The following is a 25277-nucleotide window of genomic DNA, read 5'->3' as shown; positions in this document are numbered from 1 at the left end:
GTGTCACATTCCGCCGTTGTCCTCTTTGTATTGATGGGCCAAAGTATCTTCTCCCTCCTTTTGTCTGATGCTGATCCTTTCCCTCCAGACCTTTGACACCCGATTCATGCCCCTGCTGTGCCTGTCACCCCCTGCCTGCTGTTCATGCTTTAAAACCCACATCACTTCAGAAGTCACCTCCTTGGCAGCTTGCTTGACAGATGGGCACTTGTCCTGCCCTGGGCAATTCTGCAGACTCCTGGTAGATAGAAACGTTGTGGGTTTGACCCCTTTTAACAAAACACCTGCAGGACTTTTATTTTTAGCAGTAGATGAGCCTGAGCTATGTTACTGCTGGGTGTATGAAGCGTCTCAGTTCCTGGTGGGCCCCAGGGACACCGGCCAACTCTCTGACCTGTTCTGTCTTGTGAATGCTTTCCAAGCTCCTGAGATATTTCCTAGCAAACAAATAATTTTCTAATTTGCTTAAACGACTGGTCCCACCTAGCGCAGAGCTGGCAGAGGAGTGGCCATGGGAAGGAGCCCAGCAGGGGTTTTGGCTGTGTGGCTAAGGGGCTGCCTTTCCCGGGGCTCCCCAAGACCTCTGGCAGGCACAGAGACTGATGCCCGCCACAGACCTGACCTGCTGAGACTTAAACATTTCCTAAAAGGCCAGGTTGTGCTGTGAGCCTGATTTCAGGTAGTGCTGGTTTGTACTTCAGTATTTTTAGCTGTCTTCTGTTAGTTATATCTCTATTTTACCCCTGCCAAGCCAGATCAATTACTGACTCGGGTACATATTAAAACATAGCTCACGAATAGACTGCTCTGCCCACACCTGCCTTAGTAATTTCTCTCTGATTTATTGCTGACAATCATTTGTTTTCACCTCCAGCCACAAACAATATGCCCATTGTGAAATACCCAAGGGCTACAGAGCCTCTCTGGCATGAATGGGACAGGAAAGCACAGAAATGTGGATTAAGACACACAGTCTATGCCGTAAATGGGGATCAGTATACCGGAGAATGGCTGAACAACTTGAAACATGGTAAGAGAGATCATTTTGAGAAAATGTACCCATTTAGATGCCTTTACAAAAGTTCCTAGGGGTGGGGAGTGGTCAGTGGTTGTATATGCTCCTGGAAGACTATTTATTCATGTATGACTATATATATGTGTGTGTGTGTGTATCTGTCTTTGAAATGTCATGCAAAAATGTACTCAGAAATATTTCTAGTAGGTAACTGGAAGAGCTGCTGCACACACTCAGGGACAATTACCCAAAATACCTAGATTATAGATGTTTAAAAATCCTCTGCAAACACAGCCAGCTGCAGTCAGCTCCATGCACCGGCATGTGCTCTGGCTGCACAGTCCCTGGAGCTCTCTTGGCTCCTGACTCGGCTTCAGGAATATTAATTTATCCTCAAGCTGTGGTGGGTGCTGCAGGAAACAGAGCAGGGGAAGGAGACCCTGATGGAGCCCTGAGCAGCCAGAGCAGGACAGGCTTGTTTACAAGCAGCAAACTGAGGTTTGGAAAGATTTCAGTGCATTCAGCAAAGGCCACACAGAAAGCCCCTGATCAAGATTAATGATAGTTCCGAGTTAGGAAACTAAACTGAATCCAAGACATAAACCTACCTTGGTGCAGAGAGCATCACCTTGCCAGGGATGGAGCTGCAGGAAGGCAGCCGCGTAAACCCTTCTAATTACCACGATGGTCTCCCCATTGTTCCTCTTGTTTGTTGAACAGGTAAAGGCACCCAGGTATGGAAACACACTGGAGCCATTTATAGTGGTGACTGGAAGTTTGGGAAGCGGGATGGTTATGGCTCATACAGCATTCCTGACCCTGTAACCAAGGAATACAAGAAGGTTTACACAGGCTGGTGGAAAAACGACCAAAAATGTGTAAGTGAGATTTCCTACGTGTGCTAGTGGTGAGGCAGTGTGCCCCAAAATGTGGGAAAGAGTTGGGTGCACATGTACAAAAAGATCACTTAAAATACTGTTTTTTTCACTACTGGGGCTGAATTGAAGGGTTTTTGGGAAATGAATAGGTGGAACAAGAAAATGAAAGAGCAAAAGCTCTGGTATTTAAGCCCTCTCCCTTTGCCCTCTCCAACCTTGCTGCTCCTGGCATTACGCACTTTGCCACATCAGGTGCTGCAGGAGTTGCACTGTGTCCCACAGTCAGCAATAGGGAAGCAGCAGTGTGACTCCAGGCAGTAGCTAAAGGAGCAGACTTCCCTCCAGCCTTGGGTTCTCTTTAAATCTTAGTCTGAACCTGCAGAAAGCCCAGGAAACTTCAAGAGTAAAAATCTGTTATTGATAAAAAGACAAATGTGGCCGAGAACATGCCGTCACCTGCTGTCTCCCCACCAGAGAGGGACTCATTCCATCTATCCGCTGGTGACCAGGCTACAGCCTCAATCTCCTACCAGCTGCTGCAGAGCAGTGGTCACTGCTCAGACTCACCTGCAGCTCAGCCAAGCAGGGTGAGAGGTTTCGTATCCTATGTCTTAATCCTTCCCACCCATCTCCTTCATTCCTCTTTATCCTTGAAGCAGTTGGAGGAACCTGTACTACAAGCACTGCAGTAAAGTGTACCTTCTGGGAGTTTTACAGCATATTAGACAAATAACTTGAGTTCTTTTGGAAATTAAGCCTGTCACATAAATCACTGGTTTTTCTAAAGGGAACATAATGAGGAAGTCATCTGGTAAAAATGACTGCAATCGTATGTGCAAAATCCTTGTAGGAACATTTTCTGATCTGCCAATGGAAACCTTGTGTTTGCCTTTGTTATGCTCTTAAATTAAATTAATAGCCTCTTACGCTTCTAACTGGTGTGCAGCTCTGTGGCTCCAGTCTCTTGGAGGCAGCTTCCCCTCCTGTTCTTTGAGGATATACTTTGAGTGACTGAGCTTTGGTGAAAGATTTATAATGACACCCAAATATAATTTTTTTTTAATTCTACAAAAGCCTCCCCTTTACATCCATGCAGTTTAATAAAACTAATCTCAGAAAAATCAGTTCTTTCCAGAACTGATTTTATTTTTAGTTCAGAGATAAATAAATACTTTATTCCTATGGGAAAACTCATTAGTAATATGTAAATATTTCTTACTGGTATCGCTCCCCAGTATAGGGGATACCTCTGGACTTCTCTTAATGGCAAACATACACATAAGACAAATACCTCCTGGGGTCCCTGGCTTGCACACACCCAGCAGTCTTAATTCAGAAGTTCACCAACCAAACCTGCCAGTGGCAGCCTGAGGAGGGAAAACAAAGAGTGGAGAGAGTTCAACATCAGAGCTCACCTGCCCCGCCGGGGTGATGCCTGCTGTCTCAGGAGCCTGGCCTGGTGCCCAGCTGCGGAGGGACATGTGTGGCATCCTTGCCTGTGCCTGCCGGTCTCACCACAGGTGGCCTTCAGGGCTGGCTTTATTTTCTTGTGAAGGAGGAAGGAAGCAAGGCAAGGGGCTGCTCAGGACCTTACCTCTTTGGGGGTATGGATGGAGGAGAAGGCAAAGCCGTTTCCATGGTTAGCATCACTTACAGACTTTTGTTCTGTCCGGGGACAAGGGATGGAGTTATCTGGCCTGGGACACACTGTGCTGTAGGAAGCATCATCAGGGTTAGAAGGCATGAAATCCCCATGTTGAGACACTTGTCTTTTTAAAGCTGCCTATCCCCAGGCAGGTTTATATACTAGTAAAACTTGCTTTTGGCTAAATATTAGCAGCAATCATGCCAATAATAACACACGGAGATATAAAACCAGGGTTTTATCGTGGGAATAAAACAATTTGCCAAAAAAAAAAAAAATCCCATACCACTACTTCTTGTTTCCTTCAACACACGAACAGCCACTGAGCTGGGCTGCCAGCAGCCATGCTTGAAAGTAATAAACAAAGGAGTAGGTGTCAAGAACGTAATGTCCCAAAATTGAAGACCAACCCCTTTCAATACAAAGGCTCCTAACCGGCCGTCTCTGTGCTGCCATTCAGGGCTATGGGGTGACTTTTTACCGCATTGGCGAGCACTACGAAGGCGAGTGGAGTGGCGGGCTGCGGAGCGGCTGGGGACGGATGTATTACTGGGACGGGTCCATCTACGAGGGACAGTGGCTGGCGGACCAGCCTGGTGGGCAGGGGATGCTGCGGCTGCGTAAGTACCGACCACCCTCACTCCAGGTGTCTGCCCGCCCCCTTCAACATACTAGGTGTTGTCCTGCTCTCTGATGTCTCTGCCATCCAAACTTCTGGATGCTGCATTGCGTCTTCTGCTGAAGCCTTGCCACCAGGGTTGCAGCTGCTTCGTGTTGTCCCTCCCCTCCTTGTTTGGAGCTGGAGGCAGCACAGGCTGTTGCAAAGGCCAGCGCCACGCTGCTCAAGCCCACACGCATGAAAGCTTATTTTTGCTGTGATTTACATTTAAATGACTGGGATGGTTAGGGTTAGAGATAATATACTGTTGGGTCAGAGAAGAGCAGATCTCTCTTTTCAAGCCAGGCACTTTGCCAGACATACTTTCTAACTGCTGCATACCAATTCCAGCACAGGAAAAAAAGTTTTCTTTCAAAGTTCACTCTATCCTCTCCCTTACTTCCGACACTGGCTCAAGTTGAGTGAACACAGGGGTTTCATTAGTACACGGTCCCTTCCCAGAAATAACACCAAATACATCATGGATTGGGAATGTTGGGGGCAATCTCAGCATAAAAATAGAAATTTGGAAATTTTTTTCTCCTTATTTTGCTTGGAATTTAACACATTTTTCTCTGAAGCCAAGAATCCCAGTCCTTTGCAACACAAGGCACTGCATTCCAGGAACATTTGAAGAAATACTATCTCCATATTATTATTAATCTATTCTATTTTTTTGCTTGAAAGTGATCTCAAGGCTTGTAATTAGCTAAGCAAAGCAGCTGGGAGGAATGAGCACGACCTTCACTGCACATCATATGCACAACTGCACTCACTCTGACCAAAGTCACTTTCAACTGATGGCTCATCCAGATAAAATCAGCACCCACTTCCAGGGGTAACTCCTTCCACTGACCTGCTTTGCTCCTGTCAAAGTCACCGTTAGTTATAAACTAAGAGCCCTTGTGGGCTGAGCTGTGGCTGATGCACCATTTCAGAGCCCAGTTGCCTCCAGCATAGTTTGCATCCGACTATGAGCTGGATTCCTTTTGGTTAAAATTAGCCAGAGCAATTATTTTATACCCACAAGCTTAATGTACTCAGCTCAGCCGCTGGAAGTGTGCCCACGTGCCGGCAGCTTTGCAATGGTGAAAGAAAAGGAGTTCTTTGGTGGAGGTCACGATGAGCTGCAGCTCAAGATTAAATTGCTTGTAGTGGCAGCGTGCCCGGCAAGGGCGAGCTTGGCCGGGAGCACCACACTGATTTGCCACCTCTGCTACAGCCCATTGCCGAAATGGCTTTTAAACCAGAGCATTACATGTCTGCAGAGATGTCAGCGGCGACCAATGCAGCCTTTCAGATGCTCTGGGAGGAGAGGGGATGGGAGCAGCTGGGCTCCACAGTGCAGGGTCTATGATTTTGGTGGTTTCTGAGTTGTTGATGGCTGGAGAGCAGAAGCCCAACCGGTCCCAGCAGTGGGTAGGGCAGGTTGGTGTCACAGATAAGCACGCTGCCAGATGCAAGCTGATCACCACCACCACAGCTCCAACCTGTAAACCAGACCCTGCCTGAAAAGTCTGACAGCCACACTCTCTAGAAGCATTTTTGGTTTTTTCCTCTTCCCTTATGGTGTTCTGGCAGCCCCCGGCTACCTCTGTGGCACCATGCAGGGTGATCTGGTATTTTGGCCACCTCTTGCCACGAAGAATGGCAGAGTTTGGCTGAGACACAGAAGTATTTCCACTAACTAACTTGGTCAGAAATCCCCATAGCTTTTGGCTTAGAAACACTCTATGTAGGAAAAGAGGACAGCAGAGAACTGTCCTGGTGACAGCAGGGTGGCCTGGATGTATGCCAGCCCCATCATCACTGTGGGTATGACTCCACTTCTCAGCTAGCATCCCTGGATGAGGCTGCTCTCTTCCCCTTGCAGCTCTGCTTTCCCTTTTGGGGATGGATGGATTCCGGGAGAGCAGCAAATCCCCCAAAAATCTCTCTCAACTTGACAGACGCAGTACAGCTGGAAAAACAGTCTGTAACTGATTGCCTGAACTGTTCAGACACTCACAGCAATTCTTGCCCTGTAATTCATTGAGGAAAAACATAACCCTGAGTATTATCTAAAATAAAGACTATTTTGACTGGACAACAGTCAGTGCTGCTGTTCCTTGCCCAGACAAGCAAACCTCTTCAAGCCAAAGATTTGTGTGATTTGTTGCAGTGATAAATCTGAAACTTGTGTCCTGTAATTTTTCATATTGTAAAGAGACTCAGTGACTAGCTCCTTACCCTGAGCTCAATCACTCTGCAGATAAGCAAAAAATGAGTATTGCTGTGAGAACAAAGCAGGTGAATGCAGTTTTTGTTGCAAGTGGGCAAGCAGGGGCTCCTTCCACAGCCTTTTCTCCCTCTGCAGAACAGCAAACGAAGCACCACAAAAGTAAAACAACACACTGTGCCACAGCCCCCTTGAAATTACCAAGAGGAGCCAAACAGGTGATTTCCTCTTCTGTCAGTTTACTGTGTTGATTGGTTTTGTTTGTAGTCTTTTAATGAAATGGTGCAAATTTCACGGTCTGTTCATGTATTTAATTGCAGCAAATGAAAATCGGTATGAAGGAGGTTGGAAAGATGGAAAGAAGCACGGCCCAGGGAAATTCTTCTACCTGGATAAGGGACAGTTGTTTGAAGGTGTCTGGGCAGCAGATATACCTAAATGTGGAATTCTGATTGACTTTGGCAGAGACGAAGCTCCTGCCCCTACTCAGTATCCAATCCCAAAGGTAATTGTTTGGAAATTTTGGTTTTGCTAGTGATGTTTGCATTAATCTGTGCTCAGGTCAGCTCTCCAAGCAGCATTTCACTCTTCAAGTGATTAGCCCCATGGGGTTCCTGGCTTACAGGGTGTGTGCTCAGTCTTTTGGCCAGCAGTGTCCTAAACAGCCCCATAGGGACAAATGGCCCGTCCAGCCACTGCCGGAACCTCCTAATGGCTACATCTGAAAAAACGCAATTCTCATGCACCAGAGCTGCTTAGAGACCTGAAGCAGCACAAAGGAAATGGGGACAATAGAGGTAAAGACAATAGTGGGATTTGCGTCAAAACCAAATGATTTCACCAAGCCAAACTGCTGAAGCTGACCAGACCTTACTGGAGCCTGAGCAGCAGAGGGCTAACAGCCATTTCCTTCACCCGGACACCCCCAGTCAGGGGCTCAGCCGTGTCCAGCAGCCCTGTGGGTGGAGTGGTGCGTGTAGCTTCCCACCTGGCCCCAAGGTGGACAAACAGGTGGCTACGAGAGCCAACATCCTCTGCTCTGCTTTTCCCTTCAGAATGACACAGGCTGCAGAGGAAAAGTCAGTCCTTGCCCCCCTCCCAGACTCGGTGGCACACAGACATGCTGGGCCATTGGCCTGGCAGCTGCCAGCTCCTTGCACATCACTTCGGTGTGGGACCCGGAGGATAGGAGAGCCTGTCCCTTGCTCTGTGCCCTTGGAGGGGGATAGGGGTCAACAGGGAACAGCCACAGCTCCCAGTGACACAACTGGTCAAAAGCTTGGTCTCAGCTGGAGTCACCTCAGTCCGCATGCCACACGCATGCAACACAAAGGCATCGCACTTCCAAGGGACGGTTTCTGCAGGATATGGGTGGGGAAGCTGCTCTTTGCTTAGAGCCAAGCAGAACCACACTGGAGACGCTGCAGAACCACAGCACACAGCTCTGCTCCAGGAACACAGGGAACAGCACGTGGCAGGTAAGGCTGCCTGCCTTCCTCCGCTGCTCCAGGGACAAGGCTGTTGTAAATGATACTGGGCACATGCAGCCTACCGAAGCTCACAGCTGTTGTATCTTCACTTCCCTTATTTCTTCAGATCTGGTTTCTATAGCAAGGGCCCTCAGCACAGACATTTTTGACAAGGCAGCTAATCCTGCAAGTATTAGGCACACCCGTGGCAGTGCAGAATAATAAACACCAAATACTCACCAGGGAAAAACAATCTCTTTTTTTACAAAAAAAGTGAAAGGAGCAGCACTTTGGTAGCTAAAAATATTCAAAGGTTACCCAAGAACAGCCTCCTCAACCACCCAGCCCAACAGCTTGGGATGAATTGTCATTTTTCACTAAGGCAGAATGTTCAAGCCTTAGTTTATTTAGCTCCCTGAAGACCCAGTTACGACCCAATTTTCTTCTGTGCTATGAGCAAAAGAAAGCATCAACTTTCACTGCTGTTATTGCGCTTTCTGTTGGAAGAGATTTATTGATCTCAGAATATGAAGGAAGTAACAGTTAAAAGGAGAAAAAATTGACTCTGGATCTTTCATAAACCTTTTGTCAAATTACTGTTGCAAGCAGTTGCTAGAGAAAAGTACATGTAGGGCGAATGTTAGGAACTGCCAAAACCAAAGATAAGACTAAATAGTCAGCTTTCACCTGCAAGAGGTTAATGGTGAGGATCTGAGCTTCTGCATGGAAGCATCACTGTGTGTCCTCATTAGCAGGTAGAAGGAACAAAGGGTGGGCATGCACAGGACAGAAAGCGTGATTGCCACAAGCTTTGAAGGAAGCCAGTATTGTAGATGATGGGGTTGCACCAAGGCAGACTTTGAACATAACTGCACAACACAGAGAACTTGGGACATCTGCTGTTACAATTATTGAAGCCAAGACTTCAGAAAGCGTAACAAAATAAATGAGAAAAAGACCGGACATCATCTGCCTGGAGGAGCACCACATGCACACACCCACCCCCTGAAAGCAGCAGAACACAAAGCAGGTCAGAGACTGCAAGTTCCTGGCAGACCTTTAGCACTTCTCTCTCAAGAACGTGCATTGAGCTGGAAGCAGGTTATGACTCCAGACTCTTGCTTTCATGTGACCTTTGATGCTCACTCAGGTGACTGCAATTACCTTTTAAAACCAGAGGCGAGATGCACCAAGCTACAAATCAAATCCAGTTTTGTCTTAAGAATGTGTTTCGGTAAAGGAGAATGATTCCACTCCACACAGAACTATTTCAAGGAGATGAAGTGATGTTCTACATGCTAATAAAATTAGGGAACCGTAGCAATTTTTCTAACAGTAATTGAAAGGCTGCAATATAAACTGAAGTACTGATACATGGGAGAGTCTCTGTTAATGCTCAAGTAATCAAGATCTATAAAACCTTAAGCTTCTTCAATTACACTGCATAACTGATTTGTATTCTTTTTATTTAGATTGAACTAGCTGATCCAGATGGTGTTCTAGCAGAGGCCCAGGCGATGTTTGAGGACAGGCAGAATTAATAACTGGATGCTGAAGAGAAAAAAGAAAAAAAGATGTAAGATAAGAACACTATCCTGGCTTACTTATTCATTTGAGTCTCAAATCCACACTGTGGTGCATCGTGTCATCTGCCTCACTCTTCCCTCAAGGCTGCTCACGTATGCTTCACTCTGCAGGTGGCTTTGCTCAGAAGCCTCTTCCCAACATTTTGGAAAAGAAAGGGAAAAAAGCTGGGACACACACACGACACCACCACAAGCAGAAAAACTCTGGGGGACACTGACTCTTTGCCCAGCTCTTCTGACTTATTCCTCCTCTAAAGAAATTGCACTCCTGTTGCAGGTTTCCAGGTCTTTCACGCTGCCCTAGACAAGCAGCAGTGTTTCCGTGTTATAAAAGCGAAGCCCTAGAAAAGTAGTCAGATAATTAATAATTGTCCCATTCCCCCCCCCCAACACAGCCTGATACATACCTGTGACCCAAGATGGCTTTTGAAGGTACATCAGACCATGTTTCAGTTAGTATTTTTATCCATACAACTTTACACGCTCTCTCTGCTCGTTTTCCATAACCCTTGAGAACGCAGTGCACCAGAGCTCACCCTGGCTCTGCTCCTCAGCCAGCCCACGTGCTGGAGCTGGACCCCTGCCCCCCCCTCCCCCAGAGCTGCGGGGCTTTACTGATCTGCAGCACCCGCAAGACCAAAGGAAGGTGGCACTGCAGCTGGCAGTGGGCAAGTCATTAGTTCACCTGATTAATACCATGCTTCTGAGCATCATCTCTTGTGTACAGTTCACTTGGTGCCTCGACTCTTCATTTTCTAGGCTGAAAGATAACCTACCTTTCTATTTAAGCACTTGGAGAGAATAACAATGCAACATACTTAGTCCCAAGATGTAAGCAGTGCTGACAGGAGGAAAAGCCTGTCAATTACATTATATTCTTTACACCTGTCTGTGAACAGGAAATTTTACCTTCATGTTATGACTGAAATGATTAACTGAACACACTAAAGTGATCTTCAGAAATACACAGGATTAGCACAGTATAGCTGAAGAGATACAGGACACAGAGAAAACAAGTATATTTTAGGCCTCTAGATAACAAATAATCAGCAACAACTGAATACATTTTATTTCATTAAAGTATCTTATATCTAAATAAGTGATATACAATAACCAATGTTTAAAATGCTTGAGGTAAATGCATAACACCATTAGTATAAATAAGGAATAAAAAAAAAATTTCTAAGTGCACTCTTAAAATTCAGATCCATGTATTTGGGGTCTGGTCACTGCCTCTGGCACACAGTTACGAGACTGCCCAAGGTGTAACTTTCATGACCATTTCCACAGGTGGAAAATGAAAAACACTTGATTATCATGGCTTAAAGTGCAGAAAATAGTCAGAAAAGCAGCTGTAATAACAGCACCATTAGCTCAGAACCTACCAGCTTGAGAAAGTTAAAAATAAGGTTGTCCCACTAGCTTCTAATTCTGTATTTCTTAAACAAAAAAAAAAACAAACCCTACACTTCACTTCTGTCACCTTGTAAAAGAATCACAAAATAAAAGAGAAATTCAGCTACCTATCCAGGAAAGCAAGTAACTTACAGAATAAACTTGAAAAACACATTTTATGGACTTCCGTTTCAAAAACACATTTTAACTTTTAAATACACAATTCAGGAGAAAGTGTAATTTTTAAGCCTGACAGCACCCTTTCAACCATTTGCTCTAGCATGAACACTGAGTCAGGTTTTCTTCCTTTACTGATGGTTTTTAAGAGGCTTTTTTTTCCCCCCCTTTAGGACAGGACAAATATTCCAGGAAAGGATGGGAAGTACATTTTGTGCCTACTACCAAGATGCTGTGTTTTGGAATGCTGCTTCATTAATGCCTTTACTAGCATAATCCTTACAGCACTCCATGAAGGAACACCTGTAGGACTGCAGTCACATTTCTCACCATCAGCAGATTTACATCAGTAATAGAATATATTTGAAGCATAATATAATGGCAGAGCTAGAGATAATTCAGTTTGGCCTCTGCATGTCAGAAAAACTTGTGAAAACAGCAAGCGGGAAGCTGTTTTCTGCTTGTGAACCAAGAATGCTGCTGGGGAAAAAAAACCCAACAGATTTTTTAAAGTGATTTTTCAGAATACAAAGGCACCACAGGTTAACCCTGTCAACACTTTCCACTGTGGTGTGCTGACATGAGAAATCAGTCAAGTCCATGAGGCTGCTTCAGTAGTAAACACACCTGCTACCCTACCTGTATGCATCCGACAGTTTGTAAATATGTTGGGATAACCTGAGATGGAGGCTGGGTGTGAGACCACATTCAGCCCGGGCTCAGTCAAGTACAGCTCCACTACACTGTCACATTCACGCGTGCCTAAGTTCAATGCTCTCAATTTCAGTGTTAGCTACGATAGGGAGGTCAAGTTTTGTTCTATTAGACTTGAAAATGGTCTTAGTTTGTGTTCAAAAAACAGCTTTCACCCCTTAAAACTCAAAGCTGCTCCACAGAACTGCATTCCAAAAAATTCTGCTTCTAGATATAGCTAGAATTACTGAAAGCAACCCAGGATGACTGCTGCAATCCTTCTTGGACAAACCTCTTATCTAACAGACCAAATGGAAGTTTTTGCTTAAAGAGGAAATAAAAACCGACGCAGTAGCCTTGCTGTCACAGGCATGTGTCTGCAAGTAAGCAGCAATGTTAATTACAAATAACCTACTTTCATAAATAAATATACAGAGAGAAAAGTGATCTTCCAGATCCTTTGGAAGCCAAAAACGTGTAACAAGTTACTAAATACAACACTTCAGCAAAGAGAAGATTTTTTCCTAAACAAGGAAGACCAAGGCATAAGTAATTACTTGGGAATCCAATGCAGAGAAACCACCTTTCGCTGCTTGCATCCGAGGATTTATTAAAAATACATTTTTAATATAAAAGTATAAAATAATTACTACTTTGGCTTGGAAAAAACAGCAGTGGTTCTGATTTTCAAGCAAAAAAATTATCCAGTAATAATTTCCATCTAGTTCCTTCTTTTTAAAAAAAGATTACTAAATGGGAAACAGGCAAATCTATCTCTCCAGATAATATGTGCCAGTTTGTAAGAACTTTAAAACAGTTATTGCTTTTATTTTCTTCCAAGGAAGAGTAGAGTCTCATTCCTACTCATGTGGCCATACCACATCGCAGTAAGACTAGTCATGGGTGTTTAGCAAGTTATGAAACGTGTAACTGCCACGGCAAAAAGGCGCTGGAGAAATCAGTCAAGTAATAATTACTTGGCAGCAAAACATACTGGGGAAAATGTGGGAAAGCTTTCACTTCTACCATCTGTCAGGCTTTCTAGAAAGAACAGCGCTAGCACCGAACCGAGTGCTAATTGCTGCATATCCCAAGTAATTTGTATCATGCCACGCAATATGGATTGGACAAGCAGTATCTTCTAGTAAATGCCAACATCAAATAAAGAGAGGGGGGGAAAAAAGCTTCTCTACCCATCCCTACCACATACCCAAATTTACAATGTTATTTCCTACGTATTTATACAGCCAGTTCAGCAGTAACAAGAAGCAATCTAGACAGCGCTCACAAAAGCAGGGATGCACGCACAGCGCAAGCATACCCCACCATCCATTCCTCCAGATGTCAGACAGCAAAAATTTTACGAAAGGAACAACATTTTTTTTTCCCCTCTCAAAAGGGTTAGAACATTTATAATCTCTCTTTAACGAGTAATCAACAAAGTTTGACCAGTTCATCCACAGGGAAGTCAATGTAACGAGGCAGAAGCAGAACAGTGGGTTTATTTTCTTTAAGTACAGGTTTATGCAAAATGGGTAACAGCTGAGGAGATAGTATCACCTCTGTGATCCAGCTGATCCTGGAGCCGTGCAAATTCAGCAAGTTCATTCAGTTCTTGAAATTGCCTGTCTGTTTTATGGCTCACCAGTGACCTGTAGAAGTGGACTGCAAACACAATGAAAATCAATCCAAAGGGAACCATAATAGACGTTGATGCAATGGCTGCTGCCTGTCCCGATGTGATGGTAGAACTGTTGCTCTGGAGCGTATCAGTTTTCTTCTTTAAAGGAAGAAACTTCACCCAACACAGTAACACCACCTCTGCAAGAAAGAGCAAAGTCCCAATGACAGTAGAAAACGCCCACGCGAGCTCAATGTGCCGATGCATACGCTCATGAGGAGATTCCTTTACAGAGTTGAGATTATGCACATTGCTAACAGCCTCGATATTTGGAAGAATGCAGGTACTTATCATAAGTGCAAAAAGGTGAACTGCAACAAGGACAGTAGTACAGGCACTGAAGGCTATCAAGAGACCTTGAGGGTAGTCATGTTCTGCGTCTAGCTGAACTTCTACCATAGCCACCTGAAAAGGAAAAGAGATGCCATTACTTATGTTAATTGTTATTTGAATAGTTTACTTTGTTTAAATTATCTTTCCAGAAGATCATCTGATCCAAACAAAGTTAATACTCTGCATTTAAGCTTCTCTTCATATCAATCTGCACCCTTTTCATTAGGTCCAAATTTAGGAGTGAGCTACCAAGCAAAGGCCACCGCTTTAGTCTTACTGTTCTGCTGCAGAGCAAACCATCTGTACACACAAAAGCTATTAAAAGCACAACCACCCTGCCACCTCCAGCTCATCCCAACAAAACAGCTGAACTTTGTGATCAGCATACTTGGACTCTTCCAGGGAAACATTTCTTCTTTCCTGTGTTATATTGTAGAGGCAGCTTTTGATCTTTCACTATAGATTATAAATTTTGCTGGGTATTAGGAAATGTTGTGTGTCCCATACATATGTAGAATTAATATTGTATCACATCTTTTGAAGCATCTGTAACATGAAAGCCTGCAAAGGCATCGGACTGCCCATCACAGTCTTGGTAGCCCTTTCTCCTTGGATATCTGTTTTGATATCCAAGTTTTGAAGAGCAGGAGTCTTTCATTAGAAAGATCACCTTTCCATGGGGCTCTCAGCTATGTCCTTTCACATAAAATAAGTATTTAAACAGACTCTATAACACAGATTCAAAACATGAAAGTCTCCACAAGGTCCATGGCAGCCAAACAGGCCCGTTAGAGGCCGAGGAAAGGCAAACAGTCTCCCAGAAAAGGTACCAGTGAGTGCTCCAGACATCACCAACTACTAACTCTGGAAGCTATGTCTAGACTCACCTTTGGGTAAGCAGTGCCATCTCATGAAGCTGCTCCACCATCGTATGCAGCCATGCCCTTCATAAACTTACATCTCCCTGTATGCCTGCGCTCAAGGAGCAGAAATTAGCATTAAACAACAGCCCTAGGAAACTCATAAACCCAGCTCAAATAGTTTTGATAAAGAAAATGAACTAGAATGCCTTTTAACAGTTTTTAAAACTGTCAAGGTGGTTTCGTGCATGTCCAATTGATGAGTGACATTAATCCCAGCAGCTCTCTTGAAAAATAATCTTTCCTGATGAACTGTCTTTCAGACAAAGCACAGTTCCAAAGAGGGAATAACACAACGCTGTCTCTATGTTCAGTGCTCCTTCTGAAAGTATCTAATTTAAAAAATGTTTACAACACAGAGGGGGGAAAAAAAATAATCTTAACAGCAATCTGAAATACAAACACATCCACAGCATATAAGGAAGATGCAGAGGCTGCCATTCAGCACAGACTGATCCACACCAGCCCCTTCTGCATCTTGGCTGCTCCCTCTTGATCCTTCGGTGAAATGACTCCACCTGCTAGCCTAGCGAAAGCTAACCTGGTTAAGTGGTGTTCTTCCACTAGCTTAACGAGCTGAGCTGTTTCTGCAACGCCTCTGATGAACAACAAAGCTGGCACAGGCCCACGGAACCGAGGAGGAAGCTGATGTAGCAGGAACTCAGGCTCTCGGTCCCACTAAGCTATGAGCCTGGCTCTTCTGTAACACACCAGTTTGCTCTCAAAAAAGATGACTAAACCAGTTCATACAACACAGTGCCTGTAGGAACAAATCGCCTTTTTTGAGTCCCAGCGATACAGGTTTAGCCCATGACCACATGCCACTATGAATGGTTTAGACAGCATTCACCCCACAGCATACATTTCACCTCAGTTCTCATCAGGCTGATAGGAAAAATATTTCATGAAGTGTGGGTAGTATGGATGCAGGGAGACATAGAAACTAGGACCCAAAGACAGCTGCAAAACCAGTAAGACCATTCAAACCTCACTATTTTGCAAGAGCTGAGCCAAGCTACACTTAGTCCGGGATCCCATCTTCTTATGCTCCCAGAACCAGCAAGTTCCAGGACACCAGAACTCTTAACTGCTAAAACATAAACTATATTAAAGCCAACCAAGGGTTCTGCTCAGACATGTTTCAGCAGGCATTCAAGGACATTTGCCAATATTTTAATTCCTTTATTGAAAGCTTTTATCGTCATAAGCCTAACCACCCAGCCAACTAGCAGTTTCCAAGTGTTACAAGAAACTCAACAAGAAATTATATTAATGCATATGCAATTCTTGCTCAAAGATTTAAAAATACTATTTCTCAACCCTGGGAAACTTCACATTTGAGAGGATAAACATTCAGGCGTCAAGTCTCTCTTCTGCAGGATTGCTTCTTAAGTCCCAGTGTACTCATGGGATGTTGGGCTTCCTGTGTTTTTCATAGAAAAACTGCAATTCTTCACCACCAAGGATTCATTTTATACTTCTCAAAACCACCCAGCATGGCAAGGTATTTTTAATCCTTCCTTGTACTTATCATGTTAACATAACCATGACACTAAAGAGCTTCACAAGATGAAGTTTATTTTAAGAACTGATATATTTAATTCACCAAATACTGAAGACATTTTATACTTCTATTACATGAAGACATTGATTAATGATGATATCAAGCATCTGATTCTGAACTTCAGTCAGATTCTCATAATTCCAGCATACCAACTGTCCTGGAGCTACTGTTCTCTTCCCATTTCAATAGATCATCAAGAAGAAACCTTTTCTTCCTCTTCTCAGCCTAGGCTGAGCTCAAAAATGCTAAATAATTACATTTAATCTAAATGTGCCCATTTCTGATTTGGCTATAATTATATACACGATCAAAACAAAAATCTTGCAAGAAACCAGTGTAATTTAAGCAGCATTCAGATACTCGGATAGGTCTATGCCTAGATAGCATCACAGGGACAACTATTAAAAGGAAACATCCAGACCAGAAATCCCAAGTTTTCCTTAGTTAAAAAGACTTAATTTTAATATTGCTGGGTGTTTCCCTACAGGAGTGACCCCAGGAGTACCTACAACCATTATACACTGACGAGACAGCTTAAACCTGAGTTTGAGCTACACAAGCTTCAGTTTGTATGGCTGACAAATACATTAACACAGACCTGCTCTGCGCAGGAAACTTGTTGTGTAGGTGGGCCCCAAATCATCTCTCAGAAGAAGGTTCTGAAATCCAGCAAGACTGTAATTGTTATTTAAGGCTTGCCACAATTTACCCCATAAGCAGGAAGGGTGTAACTTCCTTCAGATCAAATCATCCCACGCAATTACTTACTGTAATTCCAAGTGTACTCTCTCTATAGGGATAATTATGGGTAGCATCAACATCACCTGAAAGGTAGCTTAAGTACTAGTTTTCTAACATGTGCCAGATAAGATGGCAGCCAAGTTACACCAATTATTCCCAGCTTGGGATGCTAACAAGGTGTAAATAAGGCAGAAGCAGGGTATCAGCCATCCTAACCTTGAAGCCTTGGATACACCTTCCCACAGCTGAAAGCTGCAGGAGGGAGGCCACATACTGTAAGGCACCAAGGAGGACAAGCTCCCAAAGGAGACTCCTAGAAGGGAGCAGGGCATCCCGCAAGGAGGTGCCCGCCTGGACCAGTTTCCGCACCTTCTCCCAACTCAGTCCCTCCCACAGTAGTTTTCTTGCCAGCACCGCTCCACCAAGGGAGCCTGGTATCAGGAATGACACTTGAAGTTGTTCAGGTCATACTTGGCCATCCTGCCAGTAAGCAACATGACCTCTTCTCTGTGACTGGAATCAAAAGGAAGACTACTAGCATCAACTGCTGAGCCAGGAAAGACCCTACACCAAAATTAATAACAGAAATGCTAAAAGAGAGAAATCTGCCTGCTTTAAGGGAAAGCATCACGATTTTCCTGCTTGGGAGACTACAGCAGCTGGAAAAATACTTCCTATTAGTTATGCACATAAGGAACAAAACACATAAGAGTTTCTCATGGGTTCACAGAGAGGACAGGAATAATGACGCTGAAGCTAACAAGCTGGACAGAGACACTAGTAAGCAAAGTGTGCTAAGTTGCAGCTGCAACTCACACTGGTGCTCAAAACCTTCTCTTTCCTGCCCATTCAGTATTAATAGATGCTTCAGAACTCACTTCAAATGGAGACTTTTGGGGAGGCTGTAGGATGCAGAATGCCTGAAGGATTTAAAAGTCTGCTCAAGTTGGTGGAAGTTTCCAGGGGGGCACAGCAAAGCCTCCTTGTGTTCATGCCTCACAAAAATAACTCCAGCTTGACCCATAAGTGAAAAATCAGTTAATGTTTTCTGTCTCCTCAAACTGCCAAAGCAGCTAATTTGGGAACCCTTTCACTGTAAACTAGCAGAGAAACTGCCAACTCTTTTCAATTGCAAGCCTCTGTTCTTTACTTCCTGGGCCAAGCTTGAGCCAGACACCTCAAAAAGCTCCATTTTTCATTGTGAGGCTCTGTGCCTGTTTTCAAACACTGACGCAAAGCATCAGACGTTCTTCTATCCTTTGCTCACGCTGCGATTTCAAAACGTACAGATCACAACTGCTCTTGTAAGGGAACACTTGCAAAAACAGGGCCCCGGTGAGGTCATCTGATACGATCCAAATCCATACAAAGCCTCAACTCATAGGTACATGTTGATGTTCTGTGCAAGAGGATTATTTTCCTGTAGCCTCTGTTAGGTTTCTATGCTAGTTCAGAAGACCCTTAGGGCAATATTCAATACAACATGTTTCAGCACCTTCTCCTTCACCACCTTCAAAGCTCCTTTGAACACTCGCCACGTGATTTTTACTGTGCAGCTACCATGCTGCAAGCATCCTGCCTTGCTGCACAACCACAGAATAAGGCAGGTTGGAGGACACCTCAAGAGGTCACCTGGTTTAATCCCTGGCTCAGAGAAGAGCTAACTAACTTCAGACCATCCTGCAGATAGGACTGACAGATTTACTACAGCTCTTGACAAAGCCACAGATCTGAAATACAGCTTCTTCACAAAATTAAAAGGACTCATGACATTAGGATACAGGACTGGAGTTCTCATAAGCCTAACAAAGGTGGGCATTCAGATGTTTTCAAAAGATAACCGAATTTGGGCACACAACCATGTTAAAGCTTCTGATAGTCCTGGACTTCAGAGTCATGGCAGCCTAAACACTACAATATCGCAAGAAATGTAACAATTCGTCCTCCAGAAGGATCTGCGTTTAAAGTTCAACATCCTGCAATAAGTTCATGTCACTTACTTGTTTATAACGCTTCCGTGTCTTACTGGACCAGAGCTTCTGCTTTTAAATGAAAATCAAAATCCTGCATACTCTGAAGGTTTCTATCCATAAGAACACTTACACAGCACCTCTGACAAATACTGACTCCACCACGTTGCAAGAAGCGAGCTGTGATACGCTAATAAAACAATTTTCACCAGCAACAACAATATAAAGAACCAGTCACACACACAGCTGCAAATGAAGCTCATATTGCAACTGAAATTGCAGGATAAGCAACTCTCCTGGTTTGTCACTTGTTCATTTTTACCACAGCAGCAGGACAGAATTTAACAACTTGCTTCAAATGTTAGTGTTACTTCTCAGTTTTACAAGCTACTAGACAGCATGTTGGTTTTACTTACATTGGTTTTAATTTCAGCATAATGCAAGCTTCAAATTCAATTCCTGTTTTAAGATAGGGGTTTCTGAAATAAGAAGTACCCAGGGAAAATATAATATGACAGACAACAATCAGAAGAAAAATGAAAGGAAGAACTGTAGTAAAAACCGCCCATGCAGCAGGTCATGTTGACACTCAAGACTTTCAACACAGGAAAAAACATAACTGCTCTTTGCCAGCACGCGTAATAGCAACAGCAGCAAACCGAGCGTCTCAGAGCTTTCCAACTTAATCAGCTTCAACCCCGACAGAGCCACAGCCAATTCCAACTCCTTGCTGCTGATCATAGTTCTGAAGAACACGTGTGGCCAGTTCTCCACAAGATGCCCAATGTTCTGTAACCAGGGGCTTCCCCCAGGGTGGGATGGCTGTAGATTTGTCTCCCGCACCCCACAGATGCTGTCTGACCAGCCTAAAGCTCCAGTCGCAAGTGCCCTCCTGTCTTTTGTATCTGACAGATTCAGACAAGAATCACAGAGCAAGACACCAACCTTATTAGAAGTTACTAGGTTTAAATATAGACTACCTCATAATGACCTATTTAATGGAATACCTTGAGAAAGGCTGGCTCTCGGGATGATCACATTCTTACTATGTATACCAGTCATGCAGTTAGCTGCCTCACAGAAGCAAAATCCCTTCGGAAAGGACAATGTGAGCTTCAACCATCAGTTTTACTGAAGACACCAACCCCTTCTTAATGAACACAAATCTAGAATGATCTGTATACCCTTACAAGACTGTTCTCACTTCCCCTTCCCTGGCCACAGCTACCATTCCCAAACAGGAATGATTAGGAGGACATGACAAGTTTTATACAGTCTAGCATGTCAGGAATGGCTTATAAGAAAACTGTGTTGATCAAACATCACTGTTTCATTTTGTAAGATCCATCCACGCAGTGAGAGGAGGATGTGAATCTCACCTGGAGAAACGTATCAGTGGTACAACACCTTCGCCTTGCTGGACCAACACACACCAAGGTAAAATAGCGCACGGTGACCACTGAAATATTTCCCTCAACATCTATCTGCAAAAATATTTTCTTACCTTCACTTGTTGCAGCTAGGACTAGCCTAGACGACATCTAGCTATCCACAGTTACACGTGCAAGGGACTCATCGTAGCACATGCTGCACTTAGGAAAAAAACCCCATGCGCATAGATCTGGTTTCTCGAAGTCTTGAGGCTCACATCAGTATTTCAGTAACAAATCCCATCTTCTACCCCACTGCCTGCCTCTGGGTGGGACCAGAGGGAAGGCAGGGATGAGATGGGTGTCATGACATCACGGGAAATTAGTACTCCTCCGGTTGTCTCCTCTGCTCCAGAGCCGGGTGGTCAGTCTCTGTTTTTCCTGACTGTACTATTCCCTCCCAGAGACAGAGGCACAGAGCCAGGCTCTCACAGTGTCTGCACCATTCACTGAGTTATAAACAACTCATAAGGACTCTGTATGAGCCACAGTCAGCCACCAGCAATTAAAAAAGAGAAGTCAAAATAATCATCATTACAGCTTTTATACAGAAGAGAAAGTAAGCATCATTTATGTTAGATTAATCCACAGAGTCGAGATTCCAGACTACGTTGCAGAATGGTCAAACACGTTAATATTTGCTAAAGCCAACACTGGAATACAAATACATGAGTTAATTTTGGTTTGCTAGTCAGTGTAAAAAGACAATACCCATGTAATCAGAGTAAACGCATCTTAAGAAGGTGGTATTGCTACACAGCGCTATTTACAGTAAATACATTCAGTAAGTACAAGGTCAGATTAGATGGCACAGCAGGGAGGAGAAACGGCATCTCAGAATCACCCTTACAGCCTCCGAACTACAGCAGCCACTGACAGCTGCTGTAAAACAGAGAATGCTTAAAATTACAAGCCCCAAGTAGTCACGCTGCCTTGCTTGTCTATAACCTTGGGACAGGGATGTTCAAAGCAGCAATAAAAATGCTGCTTTCACAACTGGAACAGAAGAAACCTTTTATACAGGGGAAGATTCTTCAGAGAACAGCTCCAAGCATGAAGTGCAACAGCGATATAAAGGTGAGTGGCAGCAGCCACCATGACCCTGGGTCTGCAATGCTTTCCTGCAGGTTACAGAATGCTGCTGTTAACATGTTATTCTACCAGCAATCCAGTTAAATACAGCTAAAACCAACTTCTATAGAGATCCTTTTTAGTATTTGGAACCGCAGAGTAAGCTTTCCTAGACAAGGACCATGCTGTTCTTGAGTATCTGTACAGCACTGACTGCAGTGGGGCCGAGTCCTACCTACTTCAACTGTTATTATGGAAACCAGTTATATAAATATTTATCAGTGCAGTCAGTCTTCTACAAAATGACTGAAGCTGTCTTCAGAAGACCACACTAGCTATATTTCAAAGGCAAGAGTTGACAATTCTTTGACAATATTCAGGATTTGAAGTGTCTATGTTACCATGTAGACAACAGTCTAGCCAGCCTGAATCATTAGAGGCATTTAAATGAAACAGCATCCTCCAAATCCTAAATGTAACAAAGCCAACCATAGTGTGCAATTTAGATCACATCGTTTAGGCTCAGGTATTTTGACACAGCTATTAATTGGTGGAGGAAGACAATGTTTGAATTTTCCAGTTTTATGACTATTAGGATCTAACAACTTTCCTATCATTTATGAGTCTGGTATCGTGACGTTGTCATACTGCTGCATGATGCATCCCTGGTGACAAAATGATGCTAACAAGTCAGCTTAGTTGCTCAAACAAAAATAATCTGCCAGCAGCCTGTCTGCGCTGGAGCTCTTGATATTGCTGCTGTAGGTGTGGATGGAGCTACTGCTTGCAATATTGAATAAAATCTGCAAAATATATTTCCAGCATTCAGATAAATTGGATTAAGAAATAAAAACAAAGCCAGGACTGGAGAGGGAAAAAAAAAAAAAAATCATACATCAGTATGTGGGATCTATAACACAGAAGTGAGAAATACTCGGTGCCTCCAGCAGCACATGGAGGGAATCCTCCATTCTTTCATGGACTACACCTACCCTACAATCTACAATTTAACGATTTGGGGGATCGATATTACTTGCTGGCCCCATAATCTGGAAAAGCATACGAAGTGCAAGATTATAAACTTCATAGATTTGCTCTGACATATGGCACTGGATGATAGCATCCATGGAAACCTGCACAAAGTAAACGCTCAAGTTCACTCATGGGAGCTTTGCTCTACCACAGGTTTGCAATTGCCAGACCCTGCAACCGCTTCTGAAGCTAACACACAGCAGCAAACTGTGATGTGTAGCTCTAGAACAAAACTAATTGTACACCAGGTTTTTAATCTGTCTTGTCTGTGGAAGCGTAACACTTCTGCTTTTGAAACCTGATGGAGCATTTGGGCAATCTCTTGACTTCGGTATGCATCATCTAAGGGGGCACACAACCAACCCTGAAGGAATAAACTTAGCTTCTACTAGAGGATGCAAGTACTGTTTAATTAAAGATCAAGGATCAATGGGGCTGGCATGGAAAGAGCACATTCCATCCCGACAATTCCCATAAATCTGCTGGTTGGTCCAGGATATGTCATTTAGGCTCTTTCTTCCTTGTGTCTATAGGGAAAACAGAGGAACAATGAGGCTTAATTGCTGCTGTAAGCTTTAGATCCAAGGCTAGATTATACTTTAGCAGCATATTGTCATATATCAAACGGCAAAGAAGCTGAATTTATAAAACAATGCACAGGCATGACAGCAGAAAGATGGCCCTGCTTTTCAAGGCAGAAGGACAATTTTAAAAGATAAGCAAAGTTACTACAAAGAAAGCTAAAAATACTTGAAAGTTAAGTCAGCTCTTCTGAAAATAGATGGAAGTCTCAGCTAGAGGATTATCTGTCACAGCAAAACCAACAGGCTACAAGTTTTATCTCCTGCATGATCTTGTTAAAGGAAGAAAAAAAGTTGAATTTTCTTAGAAGGGCAACTTCCCGAAAACTAAAATACAACAAATGCTCACACGTAACATTCCTGGCAACTAGACATTCTGTTAATTCTAGAACAAAGTCGCTTTTTCCTGAGATACCCTAAACAACGTAAATCCAAAAGCAGCGGTTTCCAACTGCAGAGCACTGACACCTCGAACTCTTCTATAGAACTAGAAAGAAGGAGAAGCCACCTCACCTCACACATTCCTGGGATTTTGAGAATCCACATAGCATGTACTGAGAGAAAAGCCAAATTTAATAGATTAAGTACGACTTTTAAGTAATATTCTTATTAAAGGCGATGCAACCTCTCTTGGATTAAAATATTTACAAACTGATCAGCTACATGATTTTGTTTGTTCCCCATGTCAAAGCCTGACTCAAGAAACAGCTGGGACATGGGAGAACAGGCGGATGAGGAAAATGCAGCAGCAGGAGCAGTTCCCCAAGGAGAATAACTCACACAGAGCGCTACCACAGCCGCCTGTCAGTCACACCAGGAGCAGTCCCCACCACCCCTGAGGAGCTACCGTCTGTTTTTAGCCATCGAAGGAGGCCGGTGACATTTATTTGACCGTCAGGAGGCTGCTACACACCCGCCGCTCATTTCTCAAACAGCATCCTCCCATTCGAATAATGGCTCTTGAGGAGAATGTAACCCAGGGTGAAAATACCGTGCTAAAAGCGGGGCAAAAATCCAAATAAAGTCAGTCAGGGCTGTACCACTGGGTGTTCACAGCCCCGGAGCGCTGTCAGCGCAGGTCAGTAGAGGAGTTGAAGCAGAGTTAGTGGCTCGGTGCGCCGGAGGACCGGCATCCGACCGAGCCTACACGGGACTGAATTTCAATCTACACGGAGCTCCGAGGCCATCCGGATCACCCGGAGACGATTCGCATCACCTGACGACGTTTCTTTATCAAACCCGAAGGCAAAAAACGCACTAACAAAAGAAAACCACCCAAAACCAAACAAAAAACCCCTGTTTCTAAAACAGGCGCAAAACTCCAAACGAAGCAGCACCCGAGATTTCCTCATGAGGTTCGAAAACTTGCCGCTGCAAGCGACGGCCGACCGGCGGACGCGATGAGCCGCAGGGCCACCGGCGACTTTGATCAGCCGTTTTTCTTAATTTATCTAAAAATGGCCCCGGTGCAACACCTGCCGTTGCGCGCCTCTGCACGACGTGCGCGGCGGCGGTGCGGGCAGAGCGGGAGCGCACTGCGCCGCGACCCCCCCGGTGCCGCCCGCCCGCAGCCCCCCCGGTGCCCCGCCGAGCCCCCCCGCCGGTACCGGTAGCATCGCGGCAGGTCCAACGCGCGGCACGCCAGCTCCGCGCAGGGGAGCTACCGGCGGGGCCCACCGGGGAAGCCCCAGCCCGCACCGCCGCCCTGGGGAAGCGCCGCCAGGGCCCGCCCCGCTTCTCACCGCCCCGGGGGGCCACCGCCGCCGTCTGCGCCTGTGTCCCCCCCCGCCCCGCCGCGGCAACACCGGCCCGAGGGGTGGCAGCCCCGGTCGGAGAAAAGAGAAGCGGCAGCCCCGCTCCCCACAGGCCGCCCGCCAGGGCCCCCCGCCCGCCGGGGGAAGGCCGGCCGCTCACCATGGCGAAGCCGGAGAGCAGCGCGGAGGTGCGGCTGGAGGCTTTCAGCTTGGCGCGGCTCAGGTAGAGCTTCCGCCAGGACAGCGCCTGCATCGAGTGCTCGTTCAGGCTCATGGGCTCGGGGCGGCGGGGGGCAGCGCGGCGAGAGGCACGGGGCGGCGGCGGCTCCTTCCGGCGCAGAGCGAGGGCACCAGCTGCGCTAACACCCCATGGCGCCCGGCCGCGGCGGCTGCTGCCGGTGCTGGGGCCGCGCCTGCCGCCGCGCCGCCGCGAGCCTGCGCGCCGCCACCCGCCGGGCCCCGCCCC

General features: G+C 45.0%; 2 protein-coding genes across 2 annotated transcripts; one reads left to right on the top strand and one right to left on the bottom strand.

Moving 5' to 3' along the window:
- Window positions 1-885: 885 nt before the first annotated feature.
- MORN3 (MORN repeat containing 3) lies at window positions 886-10411 on the top strand. The gene is made up of 5 exons (XM_037375464.1): window positions 886-1030; window positions 1736-1893; window positions 3999-4158; window positions 6735-6919; window positions 9356-10411. The coding sequence occupies exons 1-5, from the start codon at window positions 886-888 to the stop codon at window positions 9422-9424; spliced, it is 717 nt and encodes a 238-aa protein (XP_037231361.1). The 3' UTR covers window positions 9425-10411.
- A 2797-nt stretch (window positions 10412-13208) lies between these two features.
- Window positions 13209-25250, bottom strand: ORAI1 (ORAI calcium release-activated calcium modulator 1). The gene is made up of 2 exons (XM_037375463.1): window positions 24972-25250; window positions 13209-13820 (listed from the first exon to the last, which is right to left on the bottom strand). The coding sequence occupies exons 1-2, from the start codon at window positions 25083-25085 to the stop codon at window positions 13257-13259; spliced, it is 678 nt and encodes a 225-aa protein (XP_037231360.1). The 5' UTR covers window positions 25086-25250; the 3' UTR covers window positions 13209-13256.
- Between the last annotated feature and the right edge of the window lie 27 nt (window positions 25251-25277).

The sequence above is a fragment of the Falco rusticolus genome, chromosome 1 (assembly GCF_015220075.1).
Source record: "Falco rusticolus isolate bFalRus1 chromosome 1, bFalRus1.pri, whole genome shotgun sequence".
Classification (NCBI taxonomy): domain Eukaryota; kingdom Metazoa; phylum Chordata; class Aves; order Falconiformes; family Falconidae; genus Falco; species Falco rusticolus.
The sequence above is the reverse complement of the archived record's forward strand: the minus strand, read 5'-3'. Positions and strand labels throughout refer to the sequence as shown.